General features: G+C 55.4%; 1 protein-coding gene across 1 annotated transcript in view; it reads left to right on the plus strand.

Moving 5' to 3' along the window:
- CFAP77 (cilia and flagella associated protein 77) overlaps positions 1 to 21,662 on the plus strand; it is a 131,843-nt gene that overhangs the window by 80,829 nt on the left and 29,352 nt on the right. The window contains exon 4 of the mRNA XM_023242912.2: positions 19,760 to 19,865. Coding sequence (XP_023098680.2) covers positions 19,760 to 19,865 — 106 coding nt within the window. The remainder of the gene's footprint in view (positions 1 to 19,759; positions 19,866 to 21,662) is intronic.

Below are 21,662 nucleotides of genomic sequence, written 5' to 3' on the forward strand. Positions count from 1 at the left end.
TTCCTGCCGACCGACCCAGGGGCTCAGTGGCTCAGTGCGCGGGCCTGCTCCCCGCGCCGGCAGTCACCAGTTCTCTGCTCTCCCGGACACTCCGCTCCTGGAGGCCGGGGACAATGTCAGTTTTGTCCACTGCTACATCATCAAAGTCAGGTACAGAGTAGGTCCTCAGGAAGTGCTTGTTGAGGAAAACTACGGTTCAGGGCCTTTGCAGGCTTTGAGGCAGAGTAATTGAAAGTAAACTCACAGCACACTTGAGACCAGACAGGGGATGGGAAAGCCAGAGTCTTGTGTCATTTAACAGACTCTGCTGTGTTCCCCTGTGGTTGATGTTATGGCTCAGGATTGTGGTCACGCTGTCTCAAAGAGTGACTATGTCCCGTGGCCTCATTAATAGAGGTAGCAAGTCCCGAACAAGGGAGGCTACCTTCCTACTCTATCTGCCGCTCACGTCACACTCGTGCCATCAAGTTAAAAAGTGGGAGGCATCGTACATTCAGGGAAGGTCCGCAAGTAGGAACGTGTCCAGAGGCGGCAGGATGGTGGGTGGGATGAGGGACAGAAACCACCGTGTACAAAGGTGATGAAAAATGAGAACAGTGGAGGGGCTTGTGTTTGGAGAGCGGTACGGGTGGCTGACGTCACGGAGCCCTCGCTGAATGGCTGGCTGGCACGTCATCTCACGAAATCCTTACGACTCTATGAAGCAGGGACCATTATCCCCACTTTACAGACGAGGAGACTGAGGCTCAGAGGGTCACTTGCCCGAGGCCACACGGCCAGTTGGTGACAGAGCCAGGATCTGAGCCACGCCTCCTGCCCCACGGCCTGCGCAATTCCAGCAGACAGAGCCAGGCCCTGAGTGAGGAGATCATTTCTCATCCTGAGCGTCACCCACGAGGCCGCCCGCGTCCCAGCGAGCCCTGGCCGCAGACGTCGACGAGCGCTTCCCGGGGACCCGGCTCCCCACAGAGTAACTCAGGATGTCCTCACTGCAGCCCAGCGCCTCCATTTACCCAGGAGGAAACTGAGGCAGGCAGAGGTTATGTCCTTTCGCAAGAGGTCACAGGTGGAATTGGAGGCACGGGGATTCGGGTCCGGGTGATTTACTCCGGGACCCTCACGCTTAGCTTAGATGGAGGGGTTGGCTACCCCAGATAGCTGCCAGGCCGGAGCCTGGGACACCCCAAACTGTGTCCGACCAGGGTCCCCCCTCCTCAGGGACAGCCTGCTTCCGTGCACCTGACCTGGAGGACAGGCCCAGGCAGGGAGATGGGGCTGGGAGGACGTGGTGGGGGAGGGCCCATCCTCTCCCCCTTCCTCTCTGGGACCCCTGCCTGGCTGCTCGTGCTATAACCTCTCCCACCTCCCCAAACTCCCTCTCACTCCTCCCTCCAAGGCGGCTTTGTTGCCGGAGCCGCGAATGAGACATTTTTCATGCTTTGCCTTTTTTTCCCTCTCCGATCTCCTGCGGCCCAGACAGAGATTTATTCCCGGCCCGAGGCTCCCGGCATTCGGAGCAGGGAGGGCTCAGGGAGGCGCTGATGGGCCCATAATGGATAGGGCCGCGCTCCCCTGGGGCCTGGCCCTCCCGAACCCCATCCATCAGGAGCGGCTTGGTGCCAGGGTCAGCGCTAACGAGGCCGCAGGCCGCTCCCCCTCGGGGCCTCCCCAGCTCACCGCTCCCGCTTTTGATTTTTCCAGAGCCGGGCCGCGCCTGCCGGCATCGGTGGGCAACGCGTGAGAGTGGGCCCGGCGCCCGTCCTCCATGGCCCCGGTCTTGACACCGTCGGAGGGCTTGCTGGGCTGCGGCTGGCCCTGCCCCTCCGTGACACGGTGGCCCCTGTGACATGGGGCACAGAGGAGCTGCTCCCCGCTGGGAGCCAGCCACCAATCCCTGGTGTGGCAGGGAGAGCCAGGCTTCAAGCCTGACTCGTCACCGTGCAGGACCCCCAAGCAGAAGAATTCAGAGTGGGGGCGCCTGGGTGCTTCAGGCAGTTAAGCGTCCGACTTCGGCTCAGGTCACGATCTCGTGGTTCACGAGTTCAAGCCCCGCATCGGGCTCTGTGCTGACAGCCCGGAGCCCGGAGCCTGCTTCGGATTCTGTGTCTCCCTCTCTCTGTGTCCCTCCCCTGCTCTCACTCTGTCTCTGTCTCTTAAAAATAAATAAAAACACTTTTAAAAATTAAAATAGAAAAGAAGAAGAATTCAGAGGAAGCATGTCCCTGAATACGTTGCGCCCAGGGGCCAACTCGGTTCTCTTCCCTTTGGGGACCAGGTGGAGGCAGCCTTTCAAGCCAGAAACCCGGGCGCCCGCATTAGGTTTGATTAGTAATACCAGCTTCCGTTTCCTTAGCTCCTCCGGGGCCAGGCATGGGGACCGACGCTCTATGCACCGCCCTTTACGTGACCTTCACCATGACCCGTTCGTAGCAGCATGCTCTCTACCGTTGGGGAACAGAGCCGCGGACACACGTACCCGTGATCCCGTGGCCGGAAAGTGGGACTTGACCTCAAAGGTCCCATCTGCTACTTCTGTCCCGTACTGCGTGTTCACGCAGCGCCAGGCCGTGCCGGCACCACGTGGGGTGTTTGGGACACAGAGAGGAAGCGGGACACAAAGCAACACACAGCGATGCGGTGCACGTTGCTTCTGGCGGGCAGAGGAGGGCGGGAGAGGGCCCCGGGGGACTTTGGGCCCTGCCTGGCTCTGCTCATCGCTGTATCCCCAGGGCCTAGCACAGGCCTGGCACATAGTAGGTGCTCAGTAAGTGCTTGTTGCTGTACTGCGTGGCTGGATTGTGACCCATCCCCGACTTGGAAACAGGCCAACGCTTGAATGAGCAAGTCTTTTCCTAGGTGTGGATTGGCTGGGCACGGACCTTCGGTTATCAGTGTCCTGTAACAAATCCCCACAAGCCTGGTGGCTTAAAACAACAGAGACATCTTCTCTCCTAAGGTGGAGCCCAGAAATCCGAAATCGAGGTGTCATGGGGCCCCATTCCCTCCGAAGGGTCTGGGTGCTAGCCTCTGCCAGCTTCGGGTGGCCCCAGGCGCTCCTGGGCTTGTGGCCGCACCTTCCAGTCTCTGCTCTGTGACCACATGGCCTCTTCTCAGGGCGTCTGTGTCTCTCCTCTTTTGTCTCCAGTAACGACACGTGTCACCGGGTTTAGGGCTCCCCCAAATAATCCAGGGTGATCTGACCTTAAGATCCCAAAGCTAGTTACATCTGCAAAGGCTCCTTTCCCCAAACAGGTCACATTCATGGGTTCTGGGGCTTAGAACGAGGACGTATCTTTGGGGGGGGGCCACTTTTCACCCCCCTGTAATCATCAAAGGCGCCTTACTGCCAAGCCAGAAAGCCCTGCATTTTAGTCACCGTGGGGTTTTGAGGAAATTGCCTTTATTATTTTTAATTGATTTATTTTGAGAGAGAGAGAGAGTGCCAGGGAGGGGAGGGACAGAGGCAGAGGGAGAGAGAGAGTTCCCAAGCAGGCTCCGCACGGTCAGTGTGGAGCCTGGCGTGGGGCCCGAACTCACAAACCGTGAGATCATGACCTGAGCCGAAACCAAGAGTCGGCTGCTCAGCCAACGAGGCGCCCCTAGGAGGCAACTGCCTTTAGAGTTACCGCCTGGGGATTTGTGCTGCTGGAGTCTTGTTACGTGTGTCCCATCATGTTTTTGTGGAAAACAAGACAGTAGTTTGCCATCAAAGGTTTTAATCAGAGAAAAGACGAGAGGTATCGATGCCTCCCAGAGGAGCAAATGTTTCGCCCCTCCTTTCTGCGTTTCTGTGTTTATTAGGAAACTCTCCAAAAACACAGCAAAGTTCAGAAGTTTCATAACCAACTCCATGAACCCGCCGCTCAGATTCAGCAAACTTAACCGCCTGGCCGTATTTGCACCTGAGGCTTTTTAAAAAATTATCGTTACAGAAATAAACTAGAACTCGGGGCGCCTGGGGGGCTCAGTCGGTTGAGCGGCCGACTTCGGCTCGGGTCACGATCTCGCGGTCTGTGAGTTCGAGCCCTGCGTCGGGCTCTGTGCGGACAGCTCGGAGCCCGGAGCCTGCTTCGGATTCTGTGTCTCCCTCTCTCTCTGCTCCTTCCCTACTCACGCTCTGTCTCTCTCTTTCAAAAATAAATATTTAAACAATTTTTTCAATTAAAAAAATAATAAAATAGAACAAATGCAGCTTGAAGCCCCATCTCACCCCTCCCTCACCCCACGCCCTTCCCTCCGTTCCCAGAGGACCACCCCGAGGTTAGAAGAGGCATGCTTTCCATCCAGAGTTCCCCAATCTTTCCTACACCGTTCGAGGTCCATAAATAACGCAGGTGAGTTCGCGTGGCTTCAAACCACATAAATCACGTCGCGTGGCGACTTGCTTTTTTCACCCCGCACCTTTGCAAATGTCGCCCTGGTCCGCTGGGTGGGTGTGTCCGTCCTCCATCGCCGGACACGCGGGCGGGGGGGGGCTCCTCGCTTCCCGGGTGCGAGATTCCTCCGGGTCACATTCACGGGCGGAGCGGCTGGGCTCCAGGGCGACCCTCCTCAGCTTACACCAGATGCCGGTGCTCTCTCTGCCTCCCTCACTGCCCCCCACCCCCACGGGACAGGGATGCTCTGCCTGCTACTGTGTCCCCAGACGCCAGGACCCCTGCACGGCAGGCTCCTGAGTGGTCCAGAAGGCATGTCGTCCCCTGTCCTGTCCACTGGCTTCTCTGAGCCTTTTCCCCCCAGAGGGGCTCAAGCCACAGCCCCTCTGCACAGGTGCAGGTGCCCAGGAGGGGAGCTCCCCAGTTTCGGGTGCAGGCCCCCAAGGTTGAGGGAAGCTTCCAGCCAGGCTCCTCCGCCCATCCTGTGGCCGCCGCCGCCGCCTCTGGGCGCCTGTGTGGGGAAACTGCTAATTGACTTCACCCTTGTGAAAAATGTTAACAAATTGCAAATGACCTCTTAGACAAATTTAGAAGCCAGAAGTCTGCTGCTAACTGGGCCTCCCTCCTCTGTCATTAGCTTTTATGTTGGATCCACAAACAATTAAAAAATAACCACAAGCCCAGAGGTCCTCTTCTCTAATTAGCTCTAAGAGTCCTGCCAGAGAGAGAGAGCTGCACCTCAATTACCGCCCTTCCTCCCGGCTAGTTAGAAAAGACAGGCCCTCGGGCCAAGGGGCGACAATTAAGAACGAGGCGGCTGTGGGGGTGAGGAGGGAAGTGGGCATCGCGGTGTGCCCTTGGGGCCCACGCCTCCCGGCCAGCTCCTCCGTCCTACCCTTCTCTGCGGCCGGTGGCCCCAGGTTGGAGGGTCCTCTGCCCCGGAAAGGCTCAGAGCTGTAACCCCCAGAGGGGACCGGGGACCACACGAGCCAGGATCACCCGTGGGGTGGGGTAAAATGCAGATGCCTGGGCCCCCGTCCTGGTGGGTCAGAATGTCTGACAGCGGGACTCAGGCATCTGTACTTTGTTGCTGACGTTTATTTATTTATTGTTAGAGCACGCACACAGGAGGGGCAGAGAGAGAGGGAGAGAGAGAGAGAGAGAGAGAGAGAGAGAGAGAGAGAGAGAATCCGGAGCAGAGCCCGATGCGGGGCTCGAACTCACAAACCGTGAGATCGTGACCTGAGCCGAGATCAAGAGTGGGACGCTTAACCGGCTGAGCCCCCCAGACGCCCCCATGGGCATCTGTACTTCGAATAAACTCCCTGGGTGATTCTTACTGGCCTTCAAGATTCAGGGTCTGTGTTCTCAATGGGATTGAAACGCGTTCTGTGACACACAGCCCAGGCCCCGTCTTCCTGCTCCCGGGCAGCTGGCTATGGCCAGACTTCCGTGGGCCAGGGCACTCTGGCCTTCGTGAGCCCCTTCCTCCGCACAAAAAAAGTATTATAATAATTAAAACTATGCTATGGCTGTGCTGATTTGAAAAGAAATTAAAACACGTTCGTGGGTCCCTAACAGTGTCCCAGGGCCTCGGCTCCAGGCCTCCTGGCCCAGGGGACAGCTTGGCCCTGCCTTTTCCCTCAGGCCCGTCCAAAGCCTTCCTCCTCCGAGGGAGTTTCCTCTCCTCCCCCACCCCTTCCGGGGGAGCAGAGATGAAGGCAGGGAGGAGCATGGAGAGCCAGCCTCCGAGTCCGAAGTCTCCACCCTCAACACAAGGTTCTCCTGCTCCTGGGTGGAGGGATCTGCCCACATCACCTAGGATCTCTGTGGGCCTCCCTTTCTCCGTCTGCGAGTGGGGTCCACACCCCGTCCTCCCGGGTCAGAAGACACGGTGTGAGGTCATCAGTAGAGAGTTCTTTGAGCTCTTCGGAAGAGAGCCGCCAGGTATTGTTATTCAGGAGGCACAGGGCCGGGCTACGGTGTCACCCGCCTGCAGAGGCCTGGCAGGTACTGGGAAGCCGGCACTGGGTGAGGCAATAGGGAGTGGTAGGGTCTGTGTCAAACTGGAACACCCACCTGGTCTAAGGGCAGCGGGCTACCGATACATGGGAATGTGGGCCCAGCGTTGCCATTACCAGACAATCTAATGCCTGATTCAGGAAGGCCAGGCGTTTGGATTAAAAACAACAACCACAGGGACGCCTGGGTGGCTCTGTCGGTTAAGCGTCCGACTTCGGCTCAGGTCACGATCTCGCGGTCCGTGAGTTCGAGCCCCGCGTCGGGCTCTGTGCTGACGGCTCAGAGCCTGGAGCCTGTTTCCGATTCTGTGTCTCCCTCTCTCTCTCTGACCCTCCCCCATCATGCTCTGTCTCTCTCTGTCTCAAAAATAAATAAACATTAAAAAAAAATTACACTTTAAAAAAAAACAACCACAACTCTTTTTTTAAAATGTTTGTGCATTTTTTGAGAGACAGAGAGACAGAGCATGAGCAGGGGAAGGACAGAGAGAGAGAGGGAGACAGAGAGAATCCCAAGCAGGCTCCGCGCTGCCCGGGCAGAGCCGGATGCGGGGCTCGAAACCCACGAACCGCGAGATCATGACCTGAGCTGAGACCGCGGGTCCGATGCTTAACCAACTGAGCCACCCAGGTGCCCCTGTCAACCGGTTCGCCAGTGAAACGGGGAGTGACATAATCCCCGTTCCTGTCTCTGGTGAGGTTCTTATAATGATGACGCAGAGCGGTCCCTGGCACGAGGTGCAGCGTGGGAGGGAGGGGTCATGGCTCTCAAGACCGCAGGAGGGATCCGGGGCGATGGGCTGTTTTCTATCTTGCCTGGGTGGTGGGTACGTGAGCCTCTACGTGTGATGAGATGGCATAGAAACATACACAAAAGAGCAGGAATAAATGCGGGGAATCTGAATAAGGTGGGTGCACAGTCTCCATGTCAACATCCTGGGTGTGATTTCGTTCTTCTGTTTTGCAAGACGTTACCATTGAGGGAACTGGGGAAGGGGTACATGTGATCTCTGTTTTATTTCTTACAACTGCCTGTGGACCTACAACCGTCTCGATAACATTTATAATTAAGGGGAAAAAAGCAAAAAAGGGGCGCCTGGGTGGCTCAGTCGGTTGAGCGTCTGACTCTTGATTTCAGCTCAGGTCATGATCTCCCGGTTCGTGAGTTCGAGTGCCCCATCGGGCTCTGAGCTGACAGCACGGAGCCTACTTGGGATTCTCTCTCTCGTTCTCTCTCTGCCCTCCCCCACTCTCTCTCTCTCTCTCTCTCTCAAAATAAATAAATAAACATTTAAAAAAAAAACTTAAAAAGCCAAAAATGGGATTTAACCGTGGCTTTGGGGGGCGCCTGGGTGGCGCAGTCGGTTAAGCGTCCGACTTCAGCCAGGTCACGATCTCGCGGTCCGTGAGTTTGAGCCCCGCATCGGGCTCTGGGCTGATGGCTCAGAGCCTGGAGCCTGTTTCCGATTCTGTGTCTCCCTCTCTCTCTGCCCCTCCCCCGTTCATGCTCTGTCTCTGTCTGTCCCAAAAATAAATAAACGTTGAAAAAAAAAAAATTTAACCATGGCTTTGGTACCGTGTAGGCAAAGTTAGCCAGAATCGCTCGTTCGAACAGCGATACAACCGTAGGCACAGTGAGGTGCTCAGTAGACGGTCACTGAAGTCACTTGGCCGTCAGACCTGAGCCCATTCAGGAAGCCTCGGGTACGGAGGAGGAAGGAAGGCACCCCAGCCCAGAAGCGTGCCGCCGGGCCCTGTCTGAGAGCGCAAGCCCCCAGCTGGGGCTCCTTAGACGGTGTCACCGGCCGCGTCCCTGGTGGCTTCGGTCTTGATCTAGAGCCTCTGACAGAAGCCCAGCCCTGCAGCCTCTTCCCGCCTCCCAAAGCAGACCTTGCCGCCCGTCCCCCGGCCGCGGCCGGTCCCGGAGGCCCCTGTCTGCTCCTTGCGCCCTCGAGGCCGTGCGGGTACCGGTGCCCGCGCCCGCCCCGCCCCCCCGGGGGCAGCAGTCGCTGGCATATTAGAGACGGGTTTTAATTTCATTGTAACAAAATAGCTGTCTCCACTGGAGGAAGCATCAAGCGCCAAAGAAGGACCGGTTTTGAGCCGAATCACGTTGAACAGACCTCCGTGCTGTCATTGATTTTCCAGGAAGAAAAAAAATGCCTCTGGCTACTAAACCGAATTAGTAGTCACTGATGACCAATTATTTCAGCCCGCTGTGAACGGAGAGCCGGTACTAAAATCCGGTTTGTCAGACCCAAGGCTCCCTTCTCAAACACCTTTCAACAAATGTGTACCTGAAGAGTCCCTCAGAAGGTTCCTGCAGCTTCCTCGCTTCCGCCAAGTTCTCCGGCTGCACAAAGTTTTAATGAGCAGCAAAAATGAAGGTGGGCTGCCTTGAAAGGGGCCCCCTAATCCGCAGAGCGCTCTTTGGCAGAGAGGAGCCGAGCTGGCAAATCTCGGCTGTCAGCCCCCCATCCCCCCGCACGCACAAAGTGTCAGCCTAATGTTTGCAAATGATAATTTCCATTTCCCTTGCTCGTCCCTGGTGCCTTCATCCGAGATCAACCCCTGGTCTGGAGTATCAATCGCGGAGCCGCAGAGATAGATCGGGTTGAACTAATTTGAAGTTTCTCGCAGGCCCACCCCGAGCCGGGCTGACTGCGTTTCATTTTATTCCCCATTTCCCGCTTTATTAGACTGAGTTTTGACACGGTTTTGTTGTTGGCGGAAACATCAGGGCGGCGGGGGCGACTTCCCTGAGAGGTTCCTGCCGGGCCGGGGGCGAACAGCTTGTCGCCGATGGGCACTGCTCAGACGCGGCGGGAATCCTCGGGACCACCCGTGAAGGCCTGAGGTTCCGGGGACGGGACCACCAAGGCTCAGGACCCACCGGCCTTCTCTGCGCAGAGGGGACACCAGGTGTCCCCTCTTACGGCCCAACCGTAAGGGGGCGGCTCTTTAGAACCCGGATGGGGAACCTGGACAGGGGCCCCCAGCTCTGGCACCTGGCCACTCCCTGTCAGTGAGCAAACCCGGGCAAGTTGCCTGATTTATCCGAGCCTCACTTTCCCCAGGTGAAAGCGGGAACGTTCTTCCTCCCTTTCCGAGTCCTGAGGGATCAGTGGGAATGCGGCTGGAGTGCTCAGTGGCGGGCCTGGTATAGTACGTGCTCATTAAAACCGGAGGTGTTTCTGGATTGTCGTCTTCCGATGCCCAGTGCGGGGCCGGGAGGCACGGTGCCGGCCTGATCTGATTCCCTGGACTTGTTCATGCCAACCCCCGACCCCTCTGACCAGAGCCTCCCTGCTTCACTTCCCCACTTCAGCTACCTTCTACTCATCCTCAAAGATCCAGCAAAAGGCTCAGAGAGGGAGCGTCCGCCTCTTGATTTCGGCTCGGGTCATGATCTCACGGTTGGTGGGTTTGAGCCCCGCGTGGGGCTCCAGGCTGGCAGCACGGAACCTGCTTGGAATTCTCTCTCTCCCTCTCTCTCTCTCTCTCTCTCTGCCCCTCCCGCCCTCAAAATCAATAAAGAAACTTAAAAAAAAAAAAGGCTCAGAGAGCCAGAGAGGAATTTCCTCCTCTCACGCCCTTGCTGAGTTAAGTTGCTCTGAGCTCCAGTTGGCTCTTAGGGCCGCAGAGCCCACGGGCCCCCCACACAAATGCCATCCTCACTGGCTGCGTGGTCTTGGGCGAGACAGTGACCTTCTCGGAGCCTCAGATTTCCCACCTTGAAACAGGAATAGCAGCATCTGTCTCTAGAGGGGTCGTGCTGAGGATTGAAGCCGCAGGCAGAAGTGGGGGCTGTGATGATTGTCGTTACTTTTGCTGCGTGTCGTGTCCCTGCCTTTCGGAGAGGGGATGGCCCACTCTGCTCGTTAGTGGAGCCCACTCGTGCTTCTGGCTGGGTCAAGTGGATGAACGGACAAAGGAGGCAGCGAACGCAGGGCTGCGATCTCATTCATGGGATGTGTAGTCCTTCCTCCCCTGCAGTGGTCTTGGGTCCTCAAACCTACCCCCGCGGCAACAGTTGTGAAGCGTGGCTGTCGTCGCGCCTCTCCCTCTCTCCTCTCGCTCAGGAACCATCCATAGCTCCCTAGTACCTTCACAAAGACGTTCCTCTGTTATGACCCCTGCCTTGGCTATTTCCTCCCCAGTCTGTCGCCTTAGTTTTTTTCTTTTTAAAAAATTTTTTAGGGTTTTCTTTTCAAACAGCTTTATTGGGGTGTGATTTATGGATATGGAGATGGCTCAGGTGCCCATTGGATGAATTTTGACAACACAGCTGGAGGCGGGGTGCCCGGTTGGCTCAGTCGGTACGGCATCTAACTCTTGATCTCGGGGGTCGTGAGTTCGAGCCCCATGTTGGGTGTAAGGACCACTTAAAAAAAACATATATACCTGGGTGTTCAATGAAACTACATCACATTTCCATGACCTCCCCAGTCCCCGGAACCCCTTTCCCTGCCTCCAGGAGGACCCCGCTGGGGCCAGCCCCCCTGGGTCCGCTCTCTGTCTGCAGGCGGCCCCCTGGCAGACCCCTTCAGCCTCTGCGCAAATCGACTGGCATTTCCTCGGCTGTAGCCGGAGGGCGGGGGTCCGGGCTTTGCTGGCGGAATGTGCTGTGTGACCCTGGATCAGCCATTTGACCTCTCTGGGTGCGGGCGTCCCCACTCCCACCTTTCCCGGCTCATTTAGTGAGGATAAATAATTAAGACCTTCTGTGGGCACCCCCTCCAGCTTCTGAAAAGAGAGCTGCAGATAGGGTATAGCTGTAATTGTGACCACAGGGGCTCTCAGCCTGTGGCAAAAATCATTCATTTTGGGGTGGAAAAAATGCCTTTTGTTATTATGATTATAAAGAACCACATTGACTTTTAAAAAAGGCTGAGCATGTTTTAAAATAGCAGCAAAGAGCAGTCGCAGAAGAAAACGAGTAAAATAGCTCCTTAGGATGCACCCTCGAAGGGTCAGGGACCCCGGAGAATGCGGAAACTGCCTCACAGCCCGGGCACCGCTGGGCCCTTGGCAGCCGCCTCCCGGTCCCCTGAGGCTGCTCGTGGAGAGTTCTGGTGTCGTGGCCTCAGGGGATGGGGGGTGGGCTTGGACCCGTCACCCCCATTACTGGCTGTGTGGCCCTGGCTGGGTCACCTAACCTCTCAAACTTGGAATTCCTCCTTCCTTCCCTCCCTCCTTCCCTCCTTCCTTCATTCCTTCCCTCCCTCCCTCCCTCCTTCCTTCCTTCCTTCCTTCCTTCCTTCCTTCCTTCCCTCCCTCTCTCCCTTCCTTCCTTCCTTCCTTCCTTCCTTCCTTCCTTCCTTCCTCCTTCCTTCCTTCCTTCCCTCCCTCCTTCCTTCCTTCCCTCCCTCCTTCCTTCCTTCTTCCTTCCTTCCTTCCTTCCCTCCCTCCTTCCTTCCTTCTTCCTTCCTTCCTTCCTTCCTTCCTTCCTTCCTTCTTCCTTCCTCCTTCCTTCCTCCCTTCCTTCCTTCTTCCTTCCTTCCTTCCTTCCTTCTTCCTTCCTCCTTCCTTCCTCCCTTCCTTCCTTCTTCCTTCCTCCTTCCTTCCTTCCTTCCTTCCTTCCTTCCTCCCTTCCTCCCTTCCTCCCTTCCTTTCTCCTTCCTTCCTTCCTTCCTTCCTTCCTTCCTTCCTTCCTCCCTTCCTCCCTTCCTCCCTTCCTCCCTTCCTTTCTCCTTCCTTCCTTCCTTCCTTCCTTCCTTCCTTCTCTTCCTTCCTTCCTTCCTTCCTTCCTTCCTTCCTTCCTTCCTTCCTTCCCTCCCTCTCTCCCTCCCTTCCTTCCTTCCCTCCTTCCTTCCTTCCTTCCTTCCTTCCCTCCCTCCCTCCCTCCTTCCTTCCTTCCTTTCTTCCTTCCTTCCTTCCTTCCTTCCTTCCCTCCCTCCTTCCTTCCTTCCCTCCTTCCTTCCTTCCTTCCTTCCCCCTTCCTTCCTTCCTTCCTTCCTTCCTTCCTTCCTTCCTTTCCTCCCTCCCCTCCCCTCCCCTCCCCTCCTCTCCCCTCCTCCCTCCCTTCCTTTCTCGTCTTTTCTATATTATTCATTGCACAAGAGTCCCATAAGCAGTAAGTCGACTGCCCCACCCCCTGTGCCTGCCGCCAGCCCCGCACCCTTCCAGGCTTTTCTCCACCTGTCCACACCTGTGTGGATGTACATGGACGTGTATGCATGCCTCTCTCTCCCCCGACTTGTGTTTTTACACTTCCCGTAGGTCTCGGAGATCTTCCCGGGTCATTACACGTGTGGCCGCCTCATCCTTTTTGGCAGCTGTGTAATATTTCCTAATAAAGATGCCGATAGTTCTACTAATGTGACCAGCGCAGGCAACAAGTGGGAGCCGCAGGGGAACTCTGGAATGTCCATGTCATGTTCAGACTCCGAGGGTCAACTTCTCCCCCGCCCGGCTCCTTTTCCCGGTGAGATCCCAGACATCCTAGGCCTTTCTGCTCACGTCCAGCACAAAAGACCATTTCCGGGCGCCGGTTAAGATGTCCAGCCAAGCGTAGTAATCCAGACTTCTGGCTTCGCTGGGAGAAAAGTTTCTTCCCTCCCCGCCCTACCCCGGAAGCCCAGTGGGAAGGGGCAGGGGTTGAGCTGTGCCCTGAGTGACCCACCCCCCTACCCCTAGGCCCCAGGGTGGGCAGAGGGCTGACGTCAGGGCCTCTGGTTATTAACACATGGCCCGATTTGGCCTGGGAATATTTCACTTCTCATTCTCTCTTCTGCTGTTGCAAGTGAGACCGATCGACGGCGTCCACGTTCTCCTTGTCTCAGTTTGGGGTGATAAAATGATCTGAAGCGTTTTATTTATTTATCTTTTTATTTTGAGAGGGACAGAGATAGCGTGAGCAGGGGAGGGGCAGAGAGAGAGGAAGAGAGAGAGAATCCCAAGCAGACTCCTAGCTGCCAGCACAGAGGCTCAAACTCACGAACCGTGAGATCATGACCTGAGCCAAAACCAAGAGTCGGATGCTTAACTGACTGAGCCCCCCAGGTGCCCCATGATTTGGGAAACTTTTTTATGCAAAGTCTGAAAAGCCTTGGAATATTGTTGATAGCAAAGCTCTGAGAGCCCGAAGACCGGGCCCAGTGCTCACAGCTCTCTTGATGTTTTAGGCACTTCAGTCAACCTTGAGGTTTTAAACTTTTTTTTTTTTTAATGTGTATTTATTTTTTGAGAGAAAGACGGAGCACAAGCAGGGGAGGGGCAGAGAGAGAGGGAGACACAGAATCCGAAGCGGGCTCCGGGCTCCGAGCTGTCAGCACAGAGCCCGACGCGGGGCTCGAACTCACAAACTGTGAGATCACGACCTGAGCTGAAGTCGGACACTCAACCGACTGAGCCACCCAGGCACCCCATGGTCTTTTCATCTTCTTGAGAGGAACTTCCACAGAGCCAAAGTTCTTCGTTTTGAGGGGGTCCCATTTATAATTTTGTTTTCTCTTACGGATCATGCTTTTGATGCCAAGTCCAAGAACCCCGCACCAAGCGTGGCCCGAGCTCCTGACAATTTCCTCCTACGCGTTCTTCAGAAAGTTTTATCGGTTTACAGTGAAATCCACGATCCATTTTGAGTTAATTCTTGCAGAAGGTATGAGACTTAGGTGGAGGGTTGTTTTGTGGGCTTCTGCCCACAACGTCCGGTTGTTTCCACGCTATTTGTTTAAAAAGACCTCTCTTCCTCCACTGAGAGGCAATTTCCGGGGCGCCTGGGTGGCTCAGTCGGTTCAGCGTCCGACCTCGGCTCGGGTCATGATCTCACGGTTCGTGGGTTCGAGCCCCGTGTCGGGCTCTGCGCTGACAGCTCGGAGCCCGGAGCCTGCTTCGGACTCTGTGTCTCCCTCTCTGCCCCTCCCCTGCTCTCTGTCTCCCTCTCAAAAATAAAAAGATAAAAAATAAATGTTAAAGACTTAAAACAATTTCCATCAATCTACTGCCTTTGTCCTTATACCTCCTATCTAAGCCTAACTTCTGGTACCCCGAGCTGTGGAAAGGTGCATCTCCTGACATCGTGCCCGATCTTTCTTTCTCTGACTCGCCTCCCCTCTTTTCTTCAACGCCACAAACAGTTACTGGGAGCAGCGCCACTGGGCGCGAATCATTCCTGCCCTCGTGGTGCTGGCCTTCAGTGGCCGAGGCCGGTCACAAACCCGTGAACCAATGAACCGGTGCGCTTGTGCGAGGGGGGGCACCCGGCGAGGGCCGACCAAGGCCGGGCCGTCGCCCAAGGCCCCCTGAGGAGGTGACCCAACAGCTGAGCCTGGAAGGCACAGGAGAAGCTGAGCGCGTGCCAAGTGCGGGGACCCCGTGGCCCCGATCTAGGCCGACGGTGAGGGGATCCGATTCAGGTCCCGACAAGCCTCTCCGCCTTTTTATCCAAGTTAACGAGCCAGAGCGGACGCGGCCCGAACCTGCTCCCCCAGCCAGCCGGGCTGGGGCCGCCAGGGGCCCCCGACCCAGTCTCTGGCTCCGAGCCCCTCCCTGCCTCTTTCGCAGGTAATAACCACTGGCCGGAGGAGGACGACGACACAAAGCCGGTCGGCCCGGGCTGCGGGCGGGCCTCGAAGGAGGCTCTCGGTGATGTATGCAGTGGGGGCTGCTGGGAAGATAGCTCTTCTGCTGTGAATGGCCTCTTGGGGTAGATACTGGGAGATTACGCATCTCGTGTCATTAGAAAGCACGGCCATAAATTAGGCGGCTCAGAAGCATGGGGCGTGTAATAATTAAGCAATAAAAGTCACCACAGGGGTAAAGGAACCGGAAAACAAAGAGCCACTGTTTGTAGACACACTGGTGGCTGCTCTGTAAAGAGACCCCTGAGCTCAAGTGGCATTTCAAAGCCGCTGAACCTCTGCTCAGATAGAGCCCCCACTCGGTCCAGTCGCAAGGAGGTCTGTGTCCTGGGGAGTGAGGTTATGCCAGGAAAACACACAGATGGGGGTGGCTGGGTGGGGATTTAGGGCCCGGGCCCAACTCTGTAACCACCTCCGGGGCCCCCAAATCCCAAACCTGGAGGGGCCCCACGGGGAGTGGAGCTGGTCGGGTAAAGAGGCAATAGGGCGGGGAGAGGGGTGCGGTCAGGCGACACGAGATACTCCCCTCCAGCCAATCGTTGCTATGCAAACAGACGGGCCGCGCGGTCAGAACTCACCCATTTCCAAGACGGTCTCGAAGGCTGGTTTATTGTGTAAAATTTCCCAACGTTGACATGTCGACCATACTTTCAAAGGTACTTTCAAAGGACTGCCGCGCAAACCAAATCAAACACCGAGCCACAGAGGCTTGAGGTTTGCCGTCTTGGGCCCTTGGCCGCACGATCCTGCGGTAGGGGGGGAGCGGGGGTGGTGGGGGAAATCTCTTCTTGACGCTTCCATTTCTGCACCCCCTGGGCTGTGGGAAGATCGGAGCCTTTCCGGGGTGCTTGCATTTTCAGAAGTGCAAGGAGGCGGGGCGCCTGGGTGGCTCAGTCGGTTGAGCGTCCGACTTCAGCTCAGGTCACGATCTCGCGGTCTGTGAGTTCGAGCCCCGCGTCGGGCTGTGTGCTGACAGCTCAGAGCTTGGAGCCTGCTTCCGATTCTGTGTCTCCCTCTCTCTTTGCCCCTCCCCTGCTCATGCGCTGTCTCTCTCCGTCTCAAAAATAAATAAAAACATTAAAAAAATTAATAAAAAAAGTGCAAGGAGGCAAGCCGTGGACAAAATGTCTATACACACCAGCTCAGAAATTACTGACCACAGCTTCTTGGGACTTAGGGGGCTAAGACTTCAGCCTTGAAGGGTGGGTCCTGGACCGCAGCACCTGCGGCCACTCCAGACCTACTGATCTAGAACGTGCCTGTAACAAGAGCCCCCAGTGATCCAGGCGCACAGGACAACGGCCAGAACGCTGCTCTGTGGTTCCTTCAGCAGTAAAAAAAAACCCCTGTGATTTATAGTCTTGGGACCCACCCTAGACACCACTCGTCATCCGCACAGCAGTCTCTGGTGGTGTTTCCAAGGGTGAGCTGAGGAACCCCTGAGTATTAGTTCCCCGGGGCTGCCATGAGCATTTTACACATTTATGAATCTCATCTCGAGATCCTAACTACCTCTGCAAAAGCCCTCTGTCCAAATAAAGTCATAGTCACGGTTGCTGGGGATGAGGATGGAAGCACATCACTTTGAGGGCCACTACTCAGCCCTCGTCACCCGCATCAGAACTATTTCCTGTATCTGCTAAAAATGCGATTTCTTGCTACTCCCCCCACCTCTGGGTTCAGAACCTCTGGGAATTGGGCCCAGGTGATTCTTTTTTTTTTTTTTTAATGTTTATTTATTTATTTTTGAGAGAGAGAGAGAGAGAGAGAGAGAGAGAGAGAGAGAGAGAGAGAGAATCCCAACCAGCCTCCACTAGACGCGGAGCCCAACACAGGGTTCGAACTCACGAACGGCAAGACAACGCCCTGAGTCCAGATCAAGAGTCAGGCACGTAACCAACTGAGCCACCCAGGTGCCCCTGGGCCCAGGTGACTCTTATGCACCAAAAAATCTGAGACTCTCTGGCCCAGGGAAATGGAATTATCAGCTCAGACGTGAGAGGTAGAAAAGCTGGCCAGGATTGTTCACCATCAAAAGGAAGGTCAGAAAGTCATGAGTGGGACTCACTCTTCCTTCTTCTTTTTCTCTTTTTACCTATTACGAAAAATTTCCAACACACACCCAAGCATAGCAAATAGTGTAATACAGCCCCGTGATCTGCTCTCCTCACGCAGGTTCAACCATCATCCGTACAGCCTGCCATCCGTGTTGACCTTTTCACCTTATTTTTGTAATGGATTCTATTTTTTTGTGGAAGTTCCTCTTTATTTAATTTTTAAAGTTTATTTATTTATTTTGAGAGAGGGAGAGAGAGAATCCCAAGCAGGGTCCTCACCGTCATGCAGAGCCGGTCATGAGGCTCGAACGCACGAACCGTGAGATCATGACCTGAGCTGAAATCGGGAGTCGGACGCTTAACAGACGGAGCCACCCAGGCACCCCTGGAGGTTCCCTTTAAAAAAAATTTTTTTAACGTTTATTTATTATTGAGAGACAGAGAGAGACAGAGCATGAGCAGGGGAGGGGCAGAGAGAGAGGGAGACACAGAATCGGAAACAGGCTCCAGGCTCTGAGCCATCAGCCCAGAGCCCGACGCGGGGCTCGAACTCACGGACCGCGAGATCGTGACCTGAGCTGAAGTCGGACGCCCAACCGACCGAGCCACCCAGGTGCCCCCGGAGGTTCCTCTTTAAAGCAAATTGTAAACAACATGCTATTCCACCCGGATGCACCTCCAACAGAAACAATAACTCCCGAACCTCAGCGAGTGGTTCCCTAAAAACCGCTTTCCACGGGTGGCTAGTGCCCCGAAGAAACAAACTTTCCATTGTACTTAATTTTTAACTAATTTAAATTCAAATTCTGAAACCGAACCTTTCGAACACCCGACGAGTATTTTTAAAGGTTTATCCGTTGACACGATAACATTTGGAAGGGATTAGATTGCTAAAATATATTCAGAAAACTAATGCCACCTGCTATGTTTTTCACCTTGTTACCGGAAAACTTTCAGTTGCGTGGGACTGGCGTCGTGTTTCTGTTTGACGGTGCTTGTCTGGAAGTTTGACTACCTTCAGGGTCACTTTGGTTTCATGCTCCCAGAGAATGGCTGGCGGACGGTACTGGGTACCTCCTGTTGTGTCATTTCTGGCACATGTCCCTTTGTCACTTTCAGTAATGGTAAGATGGATCGCTTGGGTGAATTTTATGTATATCTTACCACAATTAAAAAAAAAAAAAAGGTCATTGGGGCGCCTGGGTGGCTCGGCTGAGTATCTGACTCTTGATTTCTGCTCAGGTCATGATCTTGCGGTTGGTGAGTTCGAGCCCCACGTCGGGCTCAGCGCTGGGTGCGGAGCCCGCTGGGGGTTCTCTCTTTCTGCCCCTCCCCCTCCCCTCTGTCTCTCAAGACAAAAACAAAAACAAAAACAGTGGCTCATTCAGTTCAGCTGCTACAGCGACCCCACCCCCACCCCCGTCCCGCCACCCGGCCCATTGTGAAGTCCCCCACCAGCCATCCACCTAATCACATTAGCACCACTGCCGATTATTACCTAAATCCACGATTTCATTGAGAGCTGCACAGCAAATACTCCCTCCCCGCGATTCTATCGTTCCTCCTACAGTTACCAGCTCAGGTTCTTCTGTACAAAACTTGTCCTCGTCACTTATTTGGTGACTCTAGACAGGTTCCACCTGCCCCCCTCCCACCCTCCCGCCCACAGCCTTGCACAGGGGTGAGGCATACAAAATGCTCCGCACAGGGTAAGTGCTCTCCTAGGCTGGGGACCCTCGTCAAGGAGAGCCAGAGTCAGAAACTAGAGGTGGTAAGGGTTTGGGGGTTTTTTGTTAATGTTTATTATTATTTTTCATAGCGAGAGAGTGAGCATGAGCTGGGCAGGGGGGCGGGGGGGTGCAGAGAGAGATAGAAGGAGAATCGGAAGCAGGGCCCGTGCTGACAGCAGAGAGCCCGATGTGGGGCTCGAACTCACGAACCGCGAGATCATGACCTGAGCTGACGTCACACACTTAACCGACTGAGCCACCCAGGCGCCCCCGAGGGGGTAAAGGTTTTACGCGGTACTACTTACTGCAAAAGGAAGAAGAGTCTTCGTGCAGAACGGGGCTCAGTTAGAGGCGCCTGCGTGGCTCAGTCGGGTTGAGCGTCCGACTTGGGCTCAGGTCATGATCTCACAGCTCGTGAGTTCGAGCCCCGCGTCGGGCTCTGTGCGGACAGCTCGGAGCCTGGAGCCTGCTTTCAATTCTGTGTCTCCCTCTCTCTCTCTGCCCCTCCCCCCCTTGCACTCTGTCTCTCTCTGTCTCTCAAAAATAAACATTAAAAAAATTAAAAAGAAAAATTAAAAAAAAAAAGAACAGAGCTCAATTGTGAATAGAGCACGGGTGGGGCTTTATAGCTGGGGAGCAGGGTGTGGGGGTCAGGGGAAGAAAACTGCTAAGGGGACACATCCAGGACAGGGGGACGCTTGCTGAACCCACCTGGCGGGATTCTTGGTGAGGGCAGGCCAAGGTGATCAGATACGAAGGCAGGGACGGGGTAGGGGACTGATTCACAGATTCTTTATGAAGAATGGCTTCAGCAGCCCAAGGACAAGGCCTCGTTGAAAAAAAGGCTCCAGGAAGCCTGTCTAGAGGGTCTCTGTCACCGTGTCCCAGCCCGCAGCCCCGAAGGTCAGGTGGGCGCCCTCGGTGGAGAGAAAGCAGAGGAGACCGCTGGCCTCCCCAGACCTCAAGCCTGCCTGCCCTTTCTCCCTGCAGGCCTTCTACCCCTTTCTTTGACCTGCTGCAGCACCGGTATCAGCAGCTCTGGGTGCAGGAACAAAAGGCCACCCAGAAAGCCATTAAACTGGAGAAAAGGCACAAGGTAAGTGCACCCCCCAGAGTGGCGAGGCCCCTGTTGGGGCGGGAGCAGAGGGAGGGGCTGGCCCGGCAGAGCTTCGAGATGGACATTCGTGCACCTTTGTCACTGGGGTCTGGGGGGGTGGGAGTCAAGCCGCCTGGTGCCATTGGCTGCAGGGATCTTGGTGACGGTCACGCCCAAGCCCTCCTCAAGCCCTGAGAGTGGAAGGTTCTGGCCCCGGCCCTGCCTCTGACACAGCAGCAGAACCCGGTCTCCCGACTCCCGGCGGGGGATCTCCTTCCGCCAAACCTCCCCACGGCTTTGCGCATCGGGAGATCTGATTTCGAACGAATCTGGCAGAAATGCGTCCAGTTTTACCTGTAAAGAAAAGGCTAATAAGGCAGGATGCCATAAAGAGCACATTTGATTACTCTTTAGGAATACGCTTTGGGGGCGTGTGGCTGGCTCAGTCGGAAGAGTGTGCGACTCTTGATCTCGGGGTTGTGAGTTCGATCCCCACGTTGGGGGTCGGGATTACTTAAATACATAATTTTTTTTTTAAAAAAGGAATACAGTTTGTTTCACGTGAAGCTGACGAATAGGCCACACGCTAGACCCCTTCCCGTACATCACGTACCTCGTTTCATTGATGTTTGACAAAAGTCCCTGACGTGGGTGTCATTCCTGCTTCCTGGGCATGCAAATTGAGCCCCAGGGAGGCGGTGCCCGCGCAGGGAAACTGAGGCTGAGGACAGAACCGTGCCCTAACGCTGCCGGTTGCTAACAGTGTGTGAGCTGCAGCCGATCCAGGCTGATGTTCACGCAGCACTACACAGATGTCATTAGAAACGCGACCTTAGTGTCTCTGGTTGTTACAGCAATCGCGGCCAGTCCGGTCCCTACGCCCAGCTCTGTGCAGACAGCCGGGCCGAGTGCACACCTGTGTTCCTGCGTCCTCTCTCCTGAGCAGCCCGTGAGGCTGGGCTCTCTGTGTGGGGAAACTTAGGCTTCGAGGGATTGAGAGCCAGGCCTGGACCTGGGTGTGTCCAGCCCCAGTCTCGGCTTTTTTTTTTTTTTTTAATTAAAAAAAAATTTGTTTAATGTTTATTTTTGAAAGAGAGAGAGAGAATGAGACAGCTCATGAGTAGGGGAGGGACAGAGAGAGAGGGAGACACAGAATCCGAAGCAGGCTCCAGGCTCTGAGCTGTCGGCACAGAGCCCGACGCGGGACTCGAACTCACGAGCCATGAGATCATGACCCGAGCCGAAGTCGGACGCTTCACCGACTGGGCCACCCAGGTGCCCCTTAATTTTTTTTTTTAATGTTTATTTACTTTTGAGAGAGAGAGAGACAGACTGAGCACGAGCAGGGGAGGGGCAGAGAGACAGGGAAATGCAGAATCCCAAGCAGGCTCCAGGCTCTGGGCTGTCAGCGCAGAGCCCCACGCGGGGCTCGAAGGCATGAACCACACGATCATGACCTGAGCAGAAGTCCGACTGCCGGCTCCTTTGATGGCGAGGTCCCGCTCTTGCTGATTAAGGGAGTGCCCATGATGGAGTTCAGCAACGGGGCAAAGATGTTCTAGAACCGACCTGGGGACTGGAAGAGTCTTACCAAGGATTCTGGTGTCTTCAGGCCAGGCCAGGAGAGGCACCGAGGGACAGAGGGCGCCAGTCTCCCCAGCCCCGTGGCGGGCTGCCAGGGCCCCTCCCGCGCTGTTCTTGTCATCGGTAGAGTAAGAGACACCAGCTCATTAAAAAGCAGAATGCCGTAATAACATTTTAAAAGCAGCCCATGACTAGTTTATTCGTTAATGGCTC

Source organism: Felis catus, chromosome D4, assembly GCF_018350175.1.
Source record: "Felis catus isolate Fca126 chromosome D4, F.catus_Fca126_mat1.0, whole genome shotgun sequence".
Classification (NCBI taxonomy): domain Eukaryota; kingdom Metazoa; phylum Chordata; class Mammalia; order Carnivora; family Felidae; genus Felis; species Felis catus.